This window comes from Artemia franciscana, chromosome 15 (assembly GCF_032884065.1).
Source record: "Artemia franciscana chromosome 15, ASM3288406v1, whole genome shotgun sequence".
Taxonomy (NCBI): domain Eukaryota; kingdom Metazoa; phylum Arthropoda; class Branchiopoda; order Anostraca; family Artemiidae; genus Artemia; species Artemia franciscana.
The window spans coordinates 12,008,387-12,031,147 of NC_088877.1; the positions used below are offsets into that span (position 1 = coordinate 12,008,387).

Here is a 22,761-nt window from a genome sequence, read left to right on the forward strand (position 1 = left end):
ATAATCAATCATAGCCTTTTATCAATAGCATATATAGGCGAAACTAGGCGGAATTTCTTCATTAAGTTACTATTTCTAGTGCAAGGAGGGTAACTGAGAAGAAATTTAGCATAATGGAAAAATACTCAACGAACAGACAGTTCCTGAGGTTCACTAAAAAACTGCCAAACCGGACAAAGAGAAAGGAGATGAGATGTAACTAGGCTATTTTTTTGCGAGATTTAATTTATCTATTTGTTTAATATTAGACACAATTGAAGCATAAGCAATTCTCAGTTTTTTCTTCAAATTTTCAAGGGATAATTGCACGGTTTCTTTCATATTTTTTCCAACAGGCATTACGGTTTAAATCCAAAACGTCATCTGCAAATGTCATTAATGACAATTAAATTGTATTCTTATACAAAGAAGTACCTCTGTTCATTCATATCCTTAAGGTAATTTTTGTCAAAAATTGCATTGCATTACAATATTACCTTCTGTTCATAACAAAACGCACTAGATCAAATGAGCCCTTAAACAGCTTTCTATGACGTTCCAGTGCCGCACTTGTGGTGAAATAAAAACAAGAAGGAAGAAATAAGCGGACACGTCACTGCTACCAATACAAGGAATTGATTTTCCTTGTTGTTCAAGGTGGGGGCAGGGTTTCAATGGTAATGGCGATTCCAGTGGTGTACTTTATGTTTCGATGCGATGACATTGCCGTGGGTTTGAGGGGTTGATGCCATTGCCGTGGGCTATTCCAATATTCATGGATATTTGCAAAATGACATTTTACTGTTAAGACTAATCGAAACAATAGTTGCCATTCTTGAATCAGCTACAAATTGCTTTTTTTGTCGCTAGACAGTTGTTTTAAACGTATTTTTATATTTTCGTTTACCATGGGCTAGAATTTGTTCTTTACTAGGTTGCAGGTCTTGCTGCAATCATGGTCGCGTGCATTGGTCTAGAAAGCAGGGACAGAAGCAGTTGGAGAGGGCTGGGGCTCGCTCCTCTGAATCCTGTATTTTTCAGAAATTATGGGTACTAATTCAAATTATCAAATATATTTTATTTTTTATGTTATTCCCCCCTCTCCCTCTATAGAGTCCTGCCAGTCGTTCTTCCAAGAATTATCTAACTGCATTGATGTTAGGATTTATTTGTTTCAAAGAGTTTATCTCTATAAGGCCTGTAGATAGTAGTAAGACTTCCGTGGATCAAAAGGGAATTTGGATTTATAAAAATGCCATATTTTCTGTATAACCAAAATGTGATTTATGAAGTAAAATTACTCTTCTAACTTTTTTATTTGATTTGAATGATTAAATGTTTTCGGTAAAATTAGTATATTTCTAAATCGTCAGAATGTGTTTGTGACGACATACAAACTAATTAATGACGCAATATGTTATCAAGAATGATTTCATCCTAACTTGAAATTGCTGTTTTTTCGCAATTTTCTTTTATAAACAAGTACATCTGTTGTGTCTCGTTGACGCCTCTTTCTTAGACGGTCATATCTTCTTAGTTTTGCGTTGTTGGAAAACTAGCAGAAATGGTGAAAACTTGAATTCAAATTATCTGGTTAAGGAAACTTTGACACCCACTAACTTATTTTTTTTTGTTCCTTACTGCCAAAGTATAAGTAGTTCATGATGTCATTGAAAATGAAAGATTTTATGTGAATTTTTGGTTACAAATGCATTTTGTTGTCGTGTGATTCATGTGACACGAATGGCTGAAAAGGGAAATTTGATCATAGCAGTTGCAAAATTCTTCCATGGTAGGGGGAGGGAAGGGAATTTTTAAAATGTCCCTAGAACTTCTATTTTTGGCGCATTGTTTTTGTAGGTGGATCGGACTAATAAAATAGAAACTTGCAGGGTAATATAGAACAATATGGACGTGTCCTTTGGTAAGACAGTGGGTTTTCATCTCAGCTTGGTCATATGAGACCCAGAGTTTGAACTCAGTTGCAGTAACACACTGTGGGGCTCGGAATTTGATTCTAGTGATGAGATTATGCGGAAGTCTCTCCATACTAATCCAAAGAAGAAGAAGAAGAAGACAATATATTCATGCTTAGGGGGAGGGACCTATGGAATGGTAGATTGAAACTACGAAAGAAATAGTTTAGGTTAAAATCTGTTTGATTTTTTTTTACAATTTTGGAAGAATTATCCATATTGTACCCGCGGTGTGAGGGTGTGCACGAAGGCATAAGAGGGAGAGAGGTATGTGTATGGATTCCAACAAATAAAAACTTTTGATTTTGTAAGGAATTAACAGTTACAGGTACCCAAAGTGTAGCAATATCCGTTCAAGCGGAACTTATGTTACGTTAATGATTATTTTCTTTTCTCCCGGGGAAAATTTCTTTTGACTAAAAAACGGATGTAAAAAGGGATTTGACTTTCCATCAATTTTTCCATTATGTTTTTTACATTTTTGAAAAGTTTGCATATGTTTGCTAAGAAATCGATGGTACCATACATAGAGACCTTAAGTTCCAAACAATAGAATAAAAAAAAGAATATGAAAATAAGGTTCCAAAGATGAAAAAAAATGAAGCATAAAAAAATGACTAGGGAGAAAAAATTGTGATGCAGGAATCGTAACTACTAAAGTATGATTATTTATGAAACAAGAGCTAAGAGCTCATATGGCACTTGTGACGAGGTCAGAAGAGCTAAGAGCCAAGAGCTCATATTGTGTGAGCTCTAACAAAATTCTAAGAATCAATAGATTGATTTAAAATGAAAATCAGAGGCTTAATGCCGGTCGGGATTTAAAATAAGAGCTCTGAGTCACGATGTCCTTCTAAATATCAAAATTCATTAAGATCCGATCACCCACTCGTAAGTTATAAATACCTCATTTTTTCTAATTTTTCTTTCCCTTAAGCCGCCCAGATGGTCGAATCTGGGAAAACGACTTTATCAAGTCAATTTGTGCAGCTCCCTGACACGCCTACCAATTTTCATCGTCCTTACACGTCCAGAAGCACCAAACTCGCCAAAGCACTGAACCCCACCCCTAACTCGCCCAAAGAGAGCGAATCCAGCACGGTTACGTCAATCACGTATCTACGACATTAGCTTATTCTATCCACCAAGCTTCATCTAGATTCCTCCAATATAAGTGTTTTCCAATATTTCCGATTTTCTCCTCCAACTCCCCCCCAATGTCGACAGATCTGATCGAGATTTGAAATAAGAGCTCTGAGACATGAATTCCTTCTAAATATCAACTCTCATTAAGATCCGGTCACCCGTTCTTAAGTTAAAAATACCTCGATTTTTTCTAATTTTTCCAAATTACCCCCCCAGCTCCTCCAAAGAGAACGGATCCGTTCCAATTATGTCAATCACGTATCTAGAACTTGTGCTTATTCTTCCCATCAAGTTTCATCCCGATCTCTCCACTCTAAGCGTTTTCGAAGATTTCTGTTTCCCTCCTCCAACACCCTATGTTCCCGGATCCAATTTGTGTCGAAAATGGAGCATTTGAGCCATAAGATCCTTCTATATAACAAGTTTCATTAAGATCCGATCATCTATTCGTAAGATAGAAATATCTTACGTTTCACGTTTTCCAAGAATTCCGGTTTCCCCCTCCAACTCCCCCCAATGTCATAGGATCTGGTCGGAATTTAAAATAAGAGCTTTAAAGCACAAGATCCTTCTAAATATCAAACTTCATTAAGATCTGATCACCTGTTCGTAAGTTACAAATATCTCATTTTTCCGAATTACCCCCCCCCCCCCCACAACTCCACCAAAGAGAGCGGATCCGGTCCGGTTATGTCAGTCACATATCTTAGACTTGTTTTTATTCTTCCCATCCAGTTTCATCCTGATCCCTCCGCTCCCCCCCCAATGGCGTTGGATCCGGTTGAGATTTAAAATAGTGAGATCTGAGTTACGAGGTCCTTCTAAATATGAAGCTTCATGAAGATCCGATCACTCCTTCGTAAGTTAAAAATAAGTCATTTTTTTCTAATTTTTCAGAATTAACCATACCGCTCCCCACCAAATTCCCCCAAACGGAGATATAAAATAGACGTATCTAAGATTTCTACTTATTTTTCCCACCAAGTTTCATCCCGATCCCTCCACTCTAAGTGTTTTCCATGATTTTAGGCCCTCCCCCCCAAAAAAAAAATCCCCCCAATGTCACCAGATCCGGTCGGGATTTAAAATAAGAGCTTTGAGACACGATATCCTTCTAAATATCAAATTTCATTGAGATCCGATCACCCGTTAGTAAGTTAAAAATACCTCATTTTTTAATTTTTCAGAATTAACCCTTCCCCCCAACTACCCCAAAGAGAGCGGATCCGTTCCGGTTATGTCAATCATGTATCTAGGACTTGTGCTTATTTTTCCCATCAAGTTCCATCCCGATCCCTCCACTAAGTGTTTTCCAAGATTTTAGGTTTCTCCCTCCCAACTCCCCCCTCCCCCAATGTGACCAGATCCGGTCGGGATTTAAAATAAGAGCTTTGAGACACGATATCCTTCCAAACATCAAATTTCATTAAGATCTGATCAACCGTTCGGAAGATAAAAATACTTTTATTTTTTCTATTTTTTCTGAATTAACCGGCCCCCACTCCCCCCTCCCTTAAGATGGTCAAATCGGGAAAACGACTATTTCTAATTTAATCTGGTCCGGTCCCTGATACACCTGCCAAATTTCATCGTCCTAGCTTAACTGGAAGTGCCTAAAGTAGCAAAACCGGGACCGACAGACAGACCGACAGAATTTGCGATTGCTATATGTCACATGGTTAATATCAAGTGCCATAAAAACCATAGAAATCACATAAAAAGGAAAGAAAAATGCTTAGAAAAACTTTTTACATGAATGCAATAGTAGAAGCTACAAATGGTCAACTTTTTTTTCTGATAAAATAGAAGAAAATTAAGAGTAACCAACAGTAACAGCCAAGCAATTGGTTTTGGCTTGGCAACAAAAAAGCCACAGAAAAATAGCTAAACTGTAGCGTATATTCTTTTCTGAGGATTGGAGAAAATTGTTTTATCCCCACCCCCTCTAACAGAAAGTTTGAGGCCTAATAGACAAAAGAGCCTACTTTGCGGTTTTTTGTGGCTTTCGCTTTGCATGCAAGATCGTAAGCAGCCTGAGCCTTTATCTCTTTCGAATGACATTTTATTTGTCCAGTCAACAGTTCGCTTCGCTTGGTTGGCACCTTTTGTTTCTACTCCCATCCCAGGTGGCCTTTGCTTTACTCGGGTGACGATTGGGGCCTTGTTTCCTAGTGAATGACTTGTCGTATACTGATTCCGTCATTTTGATGTGACCGATTGCGAATTTTTCCTTTTTAATTTGTTCGCAAAAAGAAAAAGAACAAATAAATAAAGGACAAAACAAATACTGATCAGCTCCTGTTTTTGATCGCGTTAACTACAGTGTAAGTTCAATTTTTTTTTATATTTGGTCCTTGGGAATAAACTGCATAGACACATGTACATATCCAATTGTAAACATATCATAGACATACTAACAATGCCGACATCTAAGTTTGTGTGGCCCCAAAGTACATCTCATAAGTGAACCATTTACCGTAACAAATTAGAATGGTCTATGATTGGTCAGCTGAAAATAATCCACCAATCGGAATCGACTTTACATTCTTACTGACCTTAAGTGGCCCGATTCGAACGAAAAAAACCCAATGTGGATTCGGCAATAAAATTTAGTTTTCTCTGTTGTTCAAGAGGGGGAGGGTAAACTCCAACCTAGGGTTTTCGATAATAATAGTTCTGATGGTGTAATATTTATTTTCATTTGATTTGTTCCCGCAATTAAAAATAAAGCTCTACTGAACTTGAACAAACATTACTATTTGCAAATAGTATTGCATGAAGGATATTCGTACAAGATAGTTCTCTTGGAATCAATTTTTTTTTCAAATTGGCTGTGAAAAAAAAAATTGTTTGAAAAAAAAAATTCAAATTTTTTTTCAAATATGGATCGTCGTTTGCTCTTTACTAAGTTGCAGCTAGTCCTGTAACCATGATATCTCGTTGGCTAGTGACGCTTCTTGGAGCACATGCTGTGTTATTCCCAACTTCTCACCTTCTATTTCTTCATTGACAATGAAAGTGTAGTTTGTTTTTTTTTCATTCATGTTTATACGTCAATCATCCTGGGTATTTAGAACGATTTACTTCACGGTCAAAAGCGTGAAAAATTTGGAATTAAAAAAGTGTTTCAAATTTAGGGATTTGGCAAAATGGTTTTTAACTTAACAGGAACAGTTTGAGGTATTTTACCATTAAAACATTTTGATAAAAAAAAATATTGACAATGAACTAAACATCACAAGACTAATCACCTGATCAGGCATGAATTCGGGTTTTTTTGGGGGGAGCGAAAGGGGAGGTGCAGCGATAAAATGAAAATTTAGTTTCATATTAAGGTCTCAGAAATTTGACAAATTTTGGGATTTCGGCGGGACCGGGCCCCCAGGCTCCCTCTACCCTTTGTGTACCTCCCTACGCCCTGTAATTATTTTAGCCTACTAGATAAAATTACTAAGAGCGGAAACATATATCTTACAGTTTTTTTTTTTGCACATTTAAAAAAAATTTCTCAGCAGCTTTCAGGTTGTTTTTGCAGATTCTTTTCTTCGTTTGTACTGCTTTTACGTATAACCTTTTACGCTTTTAAAACTAAAAAACTGCGCATTAAGATTAAAATATTAACACCAAGAAATAAAAAAATATGCAAAAGAATTTCTAGAGACTACAGAAAATTACCACTAGGAGAAATAAATCATCACTGAAAGTAGGGGTAAAAGGGTAAAGAGTAAAAGGTATCAGCCAAAAAATGGAATTGAAAAAAAGATGAAGTTTAAGAAATGGCAAAATAACTCATGTTTCAATAGGAATACCTTGCACATTCAGGAATAACTAAGGAGAAAAGCTGGCAGTCAAAAGTTGGAATTTAAAAAAAAATATCTGTTTTTTTAATGCATAAAAACTTACTATTTCAACAAAAATAATTTGTATTTTTTAAAGGCCGTGTTAAACCCTGTGTTATCGTATTGTCTCAACCAGTGACAAAAGGGTTAGAAGGGAAGAGATTTGATGCTGTTCAGATGCAAAGCCAGAGGAGACTAACACCGCCAGACTAGGTGGCAGATTGACGATCAGCAGGCAGAGCCTGACTGTCCAAAATAGCTAGTCGAGTTGCAAAAGAAACAAGAGCTAAGCGCTCATATGGCGCTTGCGACGAGGTTGGAAGACCCAAGAGCTCATATGGCATGAGCTGTAGCAAAATTCTAAATATCAATAGATTGATTTTGAAGAAAAATCAGAGGCTTAATACTGGTCAGGATTTAAAATAAGAGCTCTGACCCACGAGGTCCTTCTAAATATCAACATTGATTTAGATCCGATAACCCATTCGTACATTAAAAACACCTCATTTTTTATATTTTTTCTCTCCCTTCAGCCTCCCAGATGATCGAATCGGGGAAAACGATTTTATCAAGTCAATTTGTGCAGGTCCCTGACACGCCTACCAATTTGATCGTCCTTACACGTCGAGAAGCACCGAACTCGCCAAAGCCCCGGACCCACCCCCATAACTCCCCCAAAGAGAGCGGACCCAGTCCGGTTACGTCAGTCACGTATCTACGACATTTGCTTATTCTACCCACCAGGTTTTGTCCTGATCTCTCCACTCTAAGCGTTTTCCAAGATTTCCGGTTTCCCCCTCCAACTCCCCCCCCCAATGTAACCAGACCTGGTCGGGATTTAAAATACGAGCTCTGAGACATGAATTCCTTCTAAATGTCAAATTTCATTAAGATGGGTCACCCGTTCGTAAGTTAAAAATACCTCAATTTTTCTAATTTTCCCGAATTGACACCCCCCAACTCTCCCAAAGAGAGCGGATTCAGTCCGGTTATGTCAATCACATATCTAGGACTTTTGCTTATTTTTCCCACCAAGTTGCATCTCGATCACTCTACTCTAAGCGTTTTCCAGGATTTCCCGTTTCCCCCTTTAGCTCCTCCCAGTATGACCGGATACGGTTGGGATTTAAAATAAGAGCTCTGAGACTTGAATTCCTTCTAAATATCAAATTTCATTATGATGGGTTACCCGTTCGTAGGCTAAGTCAAAACACCTCAATTTCCTAATTTTTCCGAATTTACACCCCCCCCCCCCAACTCTCCCAAAGAGAGCGGAATCAATCTGGTTGTGTCAATCACATATCTAGGACTTTTGCTTATTTTTCCCACCAAGTTTTATCATCAAATTTCATCAAGATCACCCATTCGTAAGTAAAAAATACCTCATTTTTTCAATTTTTTCTCTCCCTCCAGCCCCCTAGACGGTCAAATCGGGGAAACGACTGCTATCCAGTCAATTTTTGCAGGCCCCTAACACGCCTACCAATTTTCACCGTCCTAACACGTCCAAAAGCACCGAACTCGCCAAAGCACTGGAAATCCCTTCCCCCAACTCCTCCAAAGAGAGCGGATCCGGTCCAGTTATGTCAATAATGTATCTAGAACTTGTGCTTATTCTTCCCATCAAGTTTCATCCCGATCTCTCCACTCTTAAGTGTTTTCCAAGATTTCCGGTTTCCAAGATTTCTGTTTCCACCCTCCACCCCCCTAAGTCTTCAGATCTGATTGAATTAAAAATTAAGCGTCTGGGACACAAGATCTTTCCATATATCAAGTTTCATTAAGATCCGCTCACCCACTCTTAAGATAAAGATACCTCAATTTTCGTGTTTTCCAAAATTTCCGGTTTCCTCCTCCGACTCTCCCAAAGTCACCGTATCTGGTCGGGATTCTAAATAAGATCTCTGAAGTTCAATACTCTTCTAGATGTCAAATTTCATTAACATCTAATAACCCGTTCGCTCATTTTTTCTATTTTTTCCATTTTTACCGAATTACCCCCCCCCCCCAACTCCCCCAAAGAGACTGGATCTGTTTCGGTTATGTCAATCACGTATCTAGGACTTCTGCTTGTTCTTTTAACCAAGTTTCATCCCGATCCTTCCACTATAAGCGTTTTCCGAGATTTCAGGTTTTCCCCCTCCAACTCCCCCCAATGTCACTGGATCCGGTTGGACTTTAAATAAGAGCTCTGAGATGCAATATTCTTGTAAATATCAAATTTCGTTAAGATTCGATCACCCGCTCGTAAGGTAAAAAATACCTTATTTTTCTAATTTTTCCGAATTAACCGTCCCCCACTACCCCCCAGATGGTTTAATCGAGGAAATGACTATTTATAAATTAATCTGGTCTGGTCCCTGATACGCCTGCCAAATTTCATCGGTCTAGCTTATCTGGAAGTGCTCAAACTAGCAAAACCGGGACAGACCGACAGAAATTGAGATCGCTATATGTTACTTGGTAAATACTAAGTGTCATAAAAAGACTGAAAGAAACTTGTAAGGATATTGATGCTTACACTGGTGTGTTCAGAAATTTTATATGATAGGGGTGGAGTTAAGACGAGGAATTTAGTTCCTAGATGTGGGACTTTTTCTTATTATTATCTAATTTGCGTTGAATCATATTAAAAAAGGTGAAATCACAATGATCAGGAAATACGCAGCTGAGACTAGGAATTTTTTCAACAACAAACTATTAAAAAGAGAGAAATGTCAAGTTTTTTGCAATATTTATTATATATTGGGCCTTTATTATGTTTTTTCTGTGCTGTTTTTTTTTGTGTGTGTAGAATTCTTAGTATTAGTCTCATAACAAAATAAATTGTATCTTACTATTTACTTCCATCTGTTAAGACTGAACCAAAGAAAAATGAAGAGATTATTTTCTATAGGTCCATTATAGACAGTGGGTTTTAACGTCACTGGTCTGCACTGTGACGTTTTGTGTTAGACAATCACATTTTGTCTTAAGTTAATGTCAGAAAGGAAAATCAAATAACGCTGCTTTCTTAAACCTGGCTGGTTTTCCGGTGGACCTGTGTGAAAAAAATAAGCCAGTAAAAAGAGCGAAAAGTTCAATTTCTTCTGATTGGTTCCTCTGTGTGAAATTGTAAGCCAGTAACAAGAACGAACAGTGTTTTACAGATAATCTCTCTGTTTTGCTTTGATTGAACTGGTGTTCTGTTGCCTTTTCTCTTAACATCCATGAATAGAATATCTTTTAACCATTTGTGTTTTTTTTTGTCAGAATAAATAGACAAGAATTAATCTGACATTTATGGTGGTAAAATCTTTGCTCTATTATGCCTGATTGGGGCGATTCATTATTTTCATCTTGATGAAAAAATAAAATGGATGCCTCTGAGGATCCATCAATGGATCTTCATTGCTGCAAAGCGATATCGAAATGGAAATCTACGAATCAAGAATGCCAGAAAAAGTACTAATATTCATTGCTTTTGTAGCTGGAATACGATTATCATTTGTAAGAAAATCTTTACTCTAAGCGGTTTCCAAACATTTTATTACTTTTCTTATGAGACAGCTAGATTAGGAAGATGGCTAGACCATACCAAGCAGCTATTCTGGTTATAATAAAGGCGTAATCAGATACAATGTTTGCCGTAATGCACCTAAATGTGGCCATATATCATTTATGAAAAAAGGAATGAGGCCCCACGAGGAACTTTCAATGCATCTTCATTACTAGAAAATGATATTGGACGGGAAACTATAAATTCGATCTAGCAGAATGGTTTATACTATACGATTTTCGTTAAGCTTTATTACATTCTGACAAAAAAAAAATGTTCATGTTTAACTTGCCAAATAGCTTTTCTGGTTGCGAGCTATATTAAATATTGGAGACAAAATTTCCCCTTTTATGCTTAAATTTGGTCATTTTAACCCTTTAAAGGCACAGGAACGGACATTGGGGAGGCTGTCCCCTTTTATTCTAAACTCTGAAATTGTGTGCGAGTGCTAAATAAATTTCAGATAGTTGTTGACAGCAAGTTTTTTTGTAGATCATGTAGACAAGGTTAACCAAGAGGAGACAGATTAAGACGCCTGAAGCCCCCTCGCCTCTCATAGGGCTCTCATCCTGGTTGCACAGGTAGCTGCAACTCAGGACAGAATCACTCTTTAAAAAACTGGCTAGTGATAAAATTGCCATTTGTAACTAATTAAGGGATGGTAACTTTTGCCTTGCCCGGTGTTAATTGTAAAATGTAATTTTGAAAACAAATTAATGAAAATTCAAAAAATAGCCTAAAAAACTACAAAAATTCTGTCAGATCGAAACAAAAAGTACATCGCTAGAATTGCCATGGTCGGAAACCCACACATGAAACTCACAGTCCCCTGATTAGAAAATCAGCGAAAAACACTTTTGAATGGGTAGCACTTTTGTGTCCTCTTTTTTTTATTTTTGCTGGAAAAAATTGTCCTAAAACATCCATAAATCTTAAATATTTCGATGGATTTAAAAATCCATTTCCATCTTTTCAGCGAATCAATCTTAAGAAAATTGCCAATTTGCTGCTTTAAATCCGTATCGGAGTAATTATAGTGACTTCAATAACCTTTTGTCCTTTAATGGATTCGTCTAAAATCAGTTAATCCCTCTACCTTCAAAAAAGACGGTAAGACTTATTGAGGCAACTGAAAGGTAGTTGCCTCCCTCCACATCCGGTCCAGTTAATATACCAGATGTTGTCCTGTTGTCCTAAAGCACTTTAATGTCTCAAGTACTGTCATCTCTTTTTCGACTCAACTTTGGCTTTGGATCACTCCCAAGAAAAGGAGGTCAAGTTTGTCCACTTCATCCCTATTCCAAGCCAGATAGGAACCCTAAAAATATTGGCTCAAATGTGCTGATAAGTCTCCCCTCGTCTTGGTAAAGGCTATAATGGAATTCTCAAATAAATCCTTGGCACAGATCTGGAGTTCAATAACCGCATTTGCGATAAGAAGCACGGGTTCTCAGCACAAATCTTCAACACTTGGCTACCTGAATACCCAGCATAGAATGCGTTGGAAAAGTTGTATGATATTAGGCTATATAAATATCATAATTGTATAATATTTTGCAAAAGCTTTCCTTAGAGACTAGCATATGGGCATATTCAAAAAACTTCAAGTCCATGGAATTTGTGGTCGTACTTGAGATTCTTGGGAGATCTCTAAGAAATCGTAATTGCGGTTGTCGAAGGGCCTACTTTCAGTGTGTCTAGTAAAGGCTGCGCTTCCTCAGCGTGGTATCCAGGAACCTACATTTTTTCTAGTGTATGTCGACGACATAGAGGGCAGGCTCATTAATTCTAAGCAGCATTTTGCTGACACGGCCCATGAAGCTGTTCAGAAGTATGACAACCCTGTACAAGCTTCTATTCCTATAATGGGATCTCCTGGAGAAAAAAATTAGTCCGATGGCTGGATGGTTGACTTCAATGGATCCAAAGCTAAAGAGCTACTAATCATCTGATCAAAGATATTGCGTGACATCCAAACTGGGACATCCAAAGGGGTTCCCTTGGATGTCTTCAGAGCTCCCTTGAGGCACATCAGGCTCAATCTCCATTGGGCATGATCCTCATTAGCAGGAAGCTGGTTGTGGTTCTTCGTTTTAAGACCCTATTTATCCTGCAGATTGATTATCCACCTGGACAAGTCAATGCACTAGACCTTTTGCTGAAATGCATGTCTCCTTTTTGCAGAGGCTCCTAAACCCTATTAGCGGCCCGGAATGTCCAAACTAGGGCCTGTAGAGTAAGTTTTAGAACCGACTGGGTACTTTTACTGCTTCTAGAAATATTTGATGGTGTCTAAGACTATTTTCTACAAGTACATCCACCACCTTTTCTCTGACGAACTATCTCTACTTTTATTTTCGTTAGTCTAGCCAACACGCAAAAACACGGTACGGTCAGATCAACTACAAAAGAATGCAGCCCTTCCCCCATTGGACACTTGAATGACACTGCACCATCTTTTTGAAATGTCTCCTCCGAGGCATGTTATTCCTGAAAACCTTTAGAAGGTAGTTCAGTAGAAACAACTTAAGCGAAAAAAGTAGGTAAGAGATTGACAATTGGCAACTGAGACTTTAAGTTTTTAGGAGTCTAGTACCATGAATTTTTCTTCGCTAAGCTTTTGGTTACCTCTCTCAAATACATGGAAAATCCAAAAAAGTGGCTAGATGGCAGCACTTTTTTCAATAGGATAAATAGAAGTTTACTATTTAAGAAAAAGTAACAAGATTATCGATAATTATACAATCATCTGTGAGGGTGCTCTTTAAGTAGGTCAAAGATTATATCAAAACCGGGTTAAAAGTCCTCATTTTATTGGAATCCTCTATAAAAACTTGCTAAGTTTTGTGTATAGAATCAAAGTCACAGCAATTGTGGAGGATGGGATATTTCATTAATTTTGCCGAAAATAATGCAACCCCACCTGTTTCATGACGGGTACTTAAATCCTTCGCCGGGAATGTTTTCATCAATGGGTGACATCACCTAAAACTCCCAATTTATGGATAATATTGGAGAGAAAAAAACTGTGGGAATACATTTAAAAAGAAATAAAAACTATTTTTTACGTTCTTGATAGTTTGTTTTGATAAACGTATTTAAATAAAATTTATATATAAGATTTATAATATTCAATGATGATGTAAAATTAAAAATATTTAAATTACAACAACTGTTTTAATAAAATTCTAAGCGAACATTGAAACAATATTTTACTATAAAAAATAATATAAAATTTATGGATGTATGTCTAAATAAAAATTAAACTTTCTTGATAGTAAAAAAGAAAAGATTAAGCAGTAAATAACTCAAAAAATTATACCACACACAAAACTTCTCTGCAGGTAATCTGTTATTGCGTGTTTTTTTTTTTTTTTTTTTTTATGTAGTTTGGAGATGACTGCACAAACCAAATGGCTTATTATTATATGTTTTAAAAGAAGTATGACATGGGTTACGCCAATGAGTATACCCAGCTTGTAAAAGTGTAAGCTAGTGCCAGTGTCGACAAAAATAACTAACGCCATCTAACCTTTGGTGTTTCTTGGGATTTCTTTCAAGGTTCTTAATTGCGTTTTTTGACAGAAGCAAAGATAAAACGATAAATTTTTCCATAATTTCGCGACTTACATTTATTATAATAAGTTGAATGAAAAAAATGCCGAGAAACGCCAAACGCTAGATGGGCTTGTTGTTGTTATTTTGTCTTCACTAGCACCAGTTCCACTGTCCAAAGTTACCTATACTAGGTTATACGCTCAGATTATACACCTTCATCTTATTTATATGTTTTTTTTTTCTCCTTCTAGGAACCATGGGCGGAGAAAATCCGTCGAATAAGAGATTCATCACCATATGGCAATTTTCCTAACTGGAGACTAGAGGCAGTCATTGTTAAGTGTGGGGATGACCTAAGACAAGAACTGCTGGCTTATCAGTTGTTAGCAACTCTACAAAAGATCTGGCAAATAGAAAGAATACCCTTATGGATTAGACCTTATAGGTAATGATTATCCCCGCCCGTTTGTGATAGAAAAAGAACAGTAGATGTAATAAGGCCACTACTAGGAGAGAACCAACAGTAATGCTTCTAACAGGAATAAAGGAAGTTGACGGACATTTTCTTAGAACTATCCCTCTAAAAGGGCTTGGAAAAGATTATAAAATTTGGTTCAAACAAGATACTTTTTGGCTGAAGCATTAAAAAGTATCCTCTGATAAATTCCTTCTTTGAAAAGGAATTTAAATGTCAAACAGAATCAGAGAATTATGTAGTTCTTGCATAAACTGTCGATCAAATATAAGGGTATATATTAATTCACAAGTCTTTTTTTGCATTTGCGAGTGGAGAGAGGTAATATAAAGGCTGTGAAGACTGCTTTTTTTTACTAGTATTTTTGTAAACATTTTTTTTTTAATATTATGCTTAGCTTCTTTCAAAAGGCACTGTATATTAGAAGAAAAAAGGGAACACATTAATACGACCCTTGCAAAAAGCTGATTTCCTAGTTGTTTAAGCCGGGGGACTTAAGTTTCCTTTATAAGGTTTTTGGCTATAGGGTTACGGCGTGCTTTTTATTTCGATCCAACGTTATTTTTTATGCTGATGTCAGGCTATGTTTCGAAATTCACATAACTTTGTTTTCGAAATAACATTTTACTGCTAAGATTAACTAGGTAATAGTTGTTATTCGTGAATCATCTGTAAATGGCAAGTTTTATCACTAACAGTTTTTTTTATATTCAAAAATAGACTATAGTATTGAAGATATACAAAATCCTTTTCTATTGCATACTTTAAATTCTTCTTCTTTTCTTTCTTTTATCCATTTCTTTTATTTGGTGCTTCTTTCCTCGTTTCCTCTTTTTTTTCGTTTTCTTGATGATAGGTTGTTGATACTTCATGTAATGGATAGAATCAAACCGGCTATTGTTTTCTTTTCATACTCCTGAAAATAAAATAAAAATAAATCCTGTTTCTTTCTTCTTCTTTTTTTTGATCTAAGACTCTGCTTACTCATAATCTAATTTATCCCTATTTCATTATTATTTCCTTCACTTTACTACCTATCTATCTCATCTCCTACTTGACATTCCATAGCTTTCTACTTTTCTAATTCCTTACATACATAATTTTTTCTCTCCTAGTACATTTTATCTACCATTTCCTGAAAACATTTTTTAAATAATTTCCCTATTCATACTGTTCTCCATCCATTAATTTACCATACAACAATTTCAAACTTCCCATTCTAACTACCCACGGTGGCAGTGGGCTGCTCTCATTCATTGGACTGATAACATGTAACGTTATAATACAAATTTACAATGCGTACACATTTTTTTTTTTTTACTTTAAAACAATTCCACTTTCCTTAAAACACTTTAAAACATTTTTTCACTACATTTACATAAACAAAAAAAAAATATAACACTTTTTTTTTTATTATATCACATTTCAACACATTCTTCTTTCTCGTGGACCTTGTGGTATTGGGTAGCTACAACAATCCTAAAAAAATCCCAAAAATTAAATATTTCACAATCCAGGCGAATTGCATCCCCTTCAACATATAAAATAAATTCCACTAGTTTAAAATAAATTTCAAACAATAATTAAAAAATGACTTCAAATCTAAACTCTATAATCTAAAAATTCATACAAAATCGTATAATATTTCTGCATTCCTTAAAAATATATTCAGTCTTAAACCCCACATAAAAATTCTAATCAAATATCAAATTCTAAGTTCTAACACTTCATTAGTTCGAAATATCTAACTTAATTTTACATTTTTTTATAAAAATACATTTCGTCTTTTTTTATATACCAAAATTAAAAGCTCCCTTTTCTAATCTTCTTCCTTACTCCTTAACAACAAAACTAAAAAATAAAAATATAAGTCTGAAGCCTTAATCCTTTGAACCCTATACTTTTTTTCAGCCCTTCTTTTTTTCTTTTTAACAACGCATCCTTACCCACCAAGGCACAAAAACCATTCCCTTCTACTTTAGACCAAACACTTCCTCAATTTTCTTACGCCTCATAATCCTTACCCTTTTCCATTCTGTTTCAACACGATTTATGACATCACAATCTTCTTTCTGATTTTTCTTTTCGTTTCCACGTGTAATAAAAAAAAATGCGATACTATGTATACCGTTGCCATCATATAGGGGTCATAATCTACTTTTAGGTACATAGCTCTCTCTAAGTCAACTTTGTCTTTTTTCCTGTAACATTTGCTAATAACTTCCTCAGTCCTGCTATATTTGTTTCTTGTTTTTCATATTCAAACATTACGTGACATTGTGGTTCTAGTTTTCTCTCGCATAGCTTACATTGTCCATTACTACCACTCATATTTATCTTTACTTTCGACTCTTCTGTGGTTACCAAATTATGCATAAAGAAAAATATGTGTTCTTTAACTCTTAGTGGCAGCAGGCAGCTTTCTAGTAGCATCAAACTTTTGTCCACCTCTTCTTCACTATAACTACCATTTTCAGTTGTCCTTAGTGGAGGAAATTGTTTCTCTTGTTCATAATATTCCTTAAGTCTTTCTTTCACAATTTTTTCATTTACCTCAAGCGATATTCCTGATTTTCGATTTCATAAATTTCTTTATTATATTTCGGTGGATGTTTCTTTTCTTTTCTTTTCCATGTTTCGTACCAAGCTCTTGTTGGTGATTCTTTTTTTCTCATCATTTGTTACAACATTGTCTTAATGAAAAGTTCTGTCATTTTATATTCCACACGTATAGCCTGAAGACCTCCATGATTTCTATATATGAACATATTTTCTGTTTTCAATTTAAGTGGAAAATTTTTCATTTCATATGTTCTGCTAAATTGCACTGACAATTTGCTTTAGATGTGTATTTTTGGGTGGCTAAACAAAGAACAGCTACCATAAAACTGGGTAAGCATAAGTATCCGTATACCGGGCCTTCTGATGAACAGTCAGACCTGATGAACAGTCCTTGTCTAAGGGCATTTGTGAATTTCAATATCCTATTTATCCAGTTTTTATTTCTGTTTGGTTTCAATTTCTTTGAAAAAACATACCCAATATTTAAATTTTTTCCTTTCTTGGGATTTCCTCACACACCTCTTCTACTTTTTCTCCCGATGATAGCATTTCACACTTATTTCTATTGAGCCGTAGCTGAAAGATGTCACAACATTCCTCTACAGACTGAACAGCCACTTAACAATCCTCTTCAGTTTCCGTGTACGTTGTCAGATCATCGACAAAACTGTTCAACTTCATCGCTACATCTTCTAATATAATGCCATTTATTTCTTATTCTAGATATTTTAGTAACGGGTCAAAATACAGTTCAAACAGTAAAAGACTCAGTAGACATCCTTGTCGCACTCCAGTTTCTGTTTCTAATTCTTCGGTAACATCGCTATTCATACAAATTACTTGTACGATTTTTTCAATTATCCTATTTATCCATTTTGTGAATGTCTCATGGAAACCGTAGTAAGTCATGGTCCATTCTAGAATAATTTTTTTATATTTTATCAAAGCCCTTTTTTATATCATAACTCATTATCTTGTACTTTATTTTCTTTTTTCTTTCGACTTCCTGCATGTATTATTGCATCTCTTATATTAGCCAACACATCTGCTGTTCTCCGGTTTTCTAGTCCTCCTCTTTGGTTTACATTTAGTATGGATGTTAGCACCTTACTTAGACGGTTTGGTAATACTTTAGACATAATTCTGTAATCACAATCTGTGATATTAACTAGTCTCCAGTTATTGAGGTCTTCAGGGCTACCTTTTTTTAGATATTAATTTCATCATCCCTAGACATTTTTTCTAGATATCATCGTTATTTAGTAATTCATTAGAAATATCTGCCAGATGTTCTGCGATTTCTTTGATATGTGTTTTATAAAATTCGTAAGTTATTCCGTCAAGTCCTGGAGTTTTATTGTTATCTGTCTCCCTTATATCTTTCTTTTTTTTCTTCTTTTTTTTATTTAGCCATTAGTGTATCATTTTCTTCCTTTGACACTTTATTATATTTAATATTCCGAAATAATTCGTCCACTCTCTCTTTTTCTTCTTCTGTCTCTCTTGTAAATACATTCTTTTAGAATTATTCACTTCTTCCGGGATATCTTCTATTTTCTCAGTTGTTTCCCCATTTTTCTTTTTAGCTCTTTTAAGATTAGTTTTTTTTACTTTAGTTTTCTCTTTGCAAATAAGTGTTGTTGTTAGTTGTTCATTCATTATCTGGTCTTCGAATTTCGCTCTTGTCGTATAGGCTTCTGCTTTCTTTTAATCTATTCCTCTTATCTCTACTAGGGTCTTGAAATATTATGTATTTGAATTTTTTTCTCCATTTATCTCTCTTTTATAGGAGAATAAAAAAGCCATTCCATAAAGAAAGCTCACATATTCGTTGCCAGTTTTTGATAATTCTTTTGACATTGTCTTTACCACTTGCGTAATTCTGGGCTTCATCGTCTATTTCCAGTAATCGGGTAGCAACTTGGTATCTTTTTCGTTCATCGATTTCAATATTTTCCCTATCTTTGTCTTATATTCATCACTTCTTAGGACTTAAGTATTCTTTTTCCTTGTAGATTTTTTTTCTTCAGCCTTGAATTTTTTCATTTTTGTGTCACTAACACTGAGTTGCGGTATGTGAAAGACACTATCTCGTGTTCTATATTTGCCACACTTTGTATCATTACTTTTGATGCATAAAGTCTGTCAAGTCTTGCTCCATTTCCTTTTTTACTACCAAGTTTATTCTTGTAAAACTATTTGTCTTCTTAAGTTCTTCCCATACATCTACAAGTTCCAGTCCATTTAACCAATGTTCTGCAAACAGTCTCTTCTCGGGCTATGGCATCTTTCTTACTTGTTACACAGTTAAAATCTGCAAGTAATATTAATTCATTAGTATTTTGAGGGGTAAATGCTGCAATATCCTGCCGGAAAAATTGTCCTCTGTTTTTCTTATTTTGGGATCAGGATGGTGAATAAAAATTGAGATATGTTCTTCCATTTATCACGCTATTGATAATTCTTCCTTCTTCGTTGATTCTGACATTTTTTGGCTCAAACTGAGGCTGTATTCCACTGCTACACTACCCCCGCCATTACAAATGTTTTTATGTATTTGTATTTAGGTTCTACGCTTTTTAATTATCAGTTTCACTTTCTTGTATAAAAGCTGATTCTATACTTTCCGTCATCAGAAAGTCTCTTAAAAGCTGCTGTCTCTTTCTTTGCTTCAGTCCATTTACATTTAACCTTATAAGTTTTTTGGTCCATTTTAGCATTTGAGCCGGCTTTGTCAATTTTTGTCTCTCCCCTCCCTCTTTAATTGAAAATTTTCCCCACCTCTTTGATTGAAATCATCCTCCACTTGGATTCGTATGTATTTTTCTCCAAAGACTTTACTTTTACCTAAAAAATAAGGTACTAAAAATGAACCTAAAAGTTTTTAACCTAAACTTTTAACAAAAAAAAAGTTTAAACCGAAAAATTTTACCTGAAATTAAAATTGACCATGAGATTAGGAATCTACGTAATGGTCTACCAACTGTTCTGGCAACGCTGTATATTTGCTTTTAGTGCGTTTGTGCAACAATATATACAATTAGACATGTTTTACATAAGTGGGTTTTCTTATTGACACTACAAATTATATATAAGATAGGCTTAATAATTTTTTTTTTTTTTTTTTTTTTTTTTTTTTTTTTTTTTTTTTTTTTTTTTTTTTTTTTTTACTAAAATGTAAACTTTATCAACAAAATTTCAAAAAATCTTACAGATTTTTTTTTTCTTGCAGGATACTCGTTTTATCTAGTGACTCTGGTTTGATAGAGCCTATTTTGAATACTGTATCATTGCATCAAATCAAAAAAAATTCCAAGCTTACTTTGAAGGAATATTTTCTAAGAGAAATTGGAGATAACAATTCAGAGTCGTTTTTGACAGCCCAAAACAATTTTGTAGTCAGCTGTGCTGGCTATTGTGTCGTCTCGTATTTGATTCAAATCAAAGATAGGTAAATATGTTTAAATTTGTTGGCTCCATTTTTATGCCATTGTTTTTGAGTTGGTGTTAAGTTGGCATTGAGCTGTTAAGTTAATTTTAAATCAATGAGTTGTTGCATTTCATCTTACGTCTTTGTTGTTTAGGTTGAGTTAGTTTTGTGTGAATATGTTGTTGATATTATTTTTCGCCTTGGTTGAGATTGTGTTGAAATGTGAGTTTTGAGTGAATAAATTATTGAAAATGTTTCACACCATTGTTGAGTTTTTTTTGTGTGTGTGTGAATGAGTTGTTGAATTTTATTGTTGTTGTTTGAAACTGTGCTGAGTTGTTAAATGAATCTTGAGCGATTAAGCTGATGAATTTTATTTCAAACTATTGTTGAGTTCGTATTGAGGTACTTTTTGCGTAAATGAGTTGAATTTTGTTTAACGCCTTTGTTGTTGAGATTATGCTGAGTTGTTTGATAAATTTTGAGTGAATAAGTTGCTAAGTTTTATTTTACGCCATTGTTGAGCTTGTCTTTAGGTATTTTTTATGCGAATGAGCTGCTGAATTTTTTTAAAGCCTTTGTTGTTGAGATTGTGTTGAGTTATTCTGTAAATTTTGATTGAATAAGGTGTTGAATTTTGTTTTAAGTCATTGTTGAGTTCGTGTTGAGTTTTTTGTTTGTTTGAATGGGTTGTTGAATTTTATTTAGTGCTTTTGTTGTCGAGTCGGTGTTTATTTAACGCCTTTGTTGTTGAAATGGTGTTCTTGTGTTTAGTGAATTTTGAGTGAATGAGTTGCTGAAGTTTCTTTTACGCCACTGTTGTTTTTGTTCAGTTATTTTTTGTAACTCGAAAAGCTATTAAAGAAAAAAATATTGAGAAGAAAATTAAGAAAAGTAACGACGGAAAAACGTATTAAACTAACTCCATTCATTCAAGTGCGTATTGGGCTGAAGTCAAATAAAAGATTATCTTCAAATGTATGGTTGATGACACTTAGATTGATTCAAATTATCAAAAATTCTATCAAAATTGAAAGTATACCAGAGGTTAAGAGTATTTTAAGGAGTATTGTACGTGTACGAGTCTCTTCGTCGGCCCAGAGTTTGATTATTTTTGGAAGAATGAAGGCTTGGCCTTGGCATATATTTAGTTCAGCGCAAGTTCAGCATGCTGGACATACATATTTGTAGATTCTATTTAACACTATTAAGATTTTTATTTTGGGACTTATAAGGTCATATCCAGAAGTGGGCTAGGGGGGTTTGAACCCCCCCCCCCCCCAAAGAAAAAAATTTGAGGCCTTGAAAACATAATAAAATGCATATAAGCAATTTTTTATGCATTTTTAAAGTTTTTTGTGTACCACCACCAACCTTCCCCAGGAAAAATATTCCCCTCTCAAACAAAAATGATGCGGCCCTGGTGACTTAATCCCTATAAGGAGTGAATTGGGGACGGCTCAGTGTATTTTTGGGACGGTTGAGGGAAGACTGTAAACCTGTTCTACCCAAAATGGAACAAAATATCTCCTGAACTAGTCTTTCTGAATTGCTACCTCTTCCTGTAGTACTATTTCTTTATATATGGTATATTTTATGCTGCTAAGATATCGGCGCTCTCTCTCTCTCTCTCTCTCTCTCTCTCTCTCTCTCTCTCTCTCTCTCTCTCTCTCTCTCTCTCTCTCTCTCTATCTATCTATCTATCTATCTATCTATATATCTATCTATCCATCTATCTCTCCCTTTATTTCTTCTTTCTTTTTCTTCATCGGCAGTTAATCCGATAGGACTTTTTAATATTAGCCGTTGAGGTTATTTTAAACTGCATATTCCTAGAGGTTTTAGGAAGACATTGTAGTATGTTTCTTCCTTTGATACTAATTTATTGGGTGTATAAAAACATGTATGATTTGAAAGAGGTTCTTTTTTGCCTTTTTTTTACATTTTAACCTTGCATTTAATTTTTTTTTCGTTTACTTTACGGCTTTTTGTGTTTTTTTTCTTATATCTAAATTAGCTCAGACTTGCAACTATATTTCTTTATCTAGAATTTAGATTAGTTTCTAGAATAAATTGTGGGTATTTTTAATCCGTCCTTAAAATCTAGAGATACATCTGTTTACGATCTTTGTATTTAGATCTATATTATTTATATTTATGATCTCCTATTTTTATCTTCTATTTTTCTTCTATCTTCTATGATCTTTTATCTTCTATTTTTCTTCTATCTTCTATGATCTTTTATCTTCTTGACTCTC

The 22,761-nt window shown here is 35.1% G+C and overlaps 1 protein-coding gene across 5 annotated transcripts in view; it reads left to right on the forward strand.

The window, feature by feature from the left end:
• LOC136036051 (phosphatidylinositol 4-kinase beta-like) overlaps positions 1–22,761 on the forward strand; it is a 206,082-nt gene that overhangs the window by 152,889 nt on the left and 30,432 nt on the right. For all 5 annotated transcript variants that reach the window (XR_010619617.1, XR_010619618.1, XR_010619616.1 and 2 more), the window contains 2 exons: positions 14,288–14,481; positions 20,306–20,524. Coding sequence is in view for 1 of the 5 variants with exons in the window: in XM_065718007.1 (XP_065574079.1) it covers positions 14,288–14,481; positions 20,306–20,524 (413 nt within the window). In the remaining 4 variants the exon portion in view is untranslated. The remainder of the gene's footprint in view (positions 1–14,287; positions 14,482–20,305; positions 20,525–22,761) is intronic.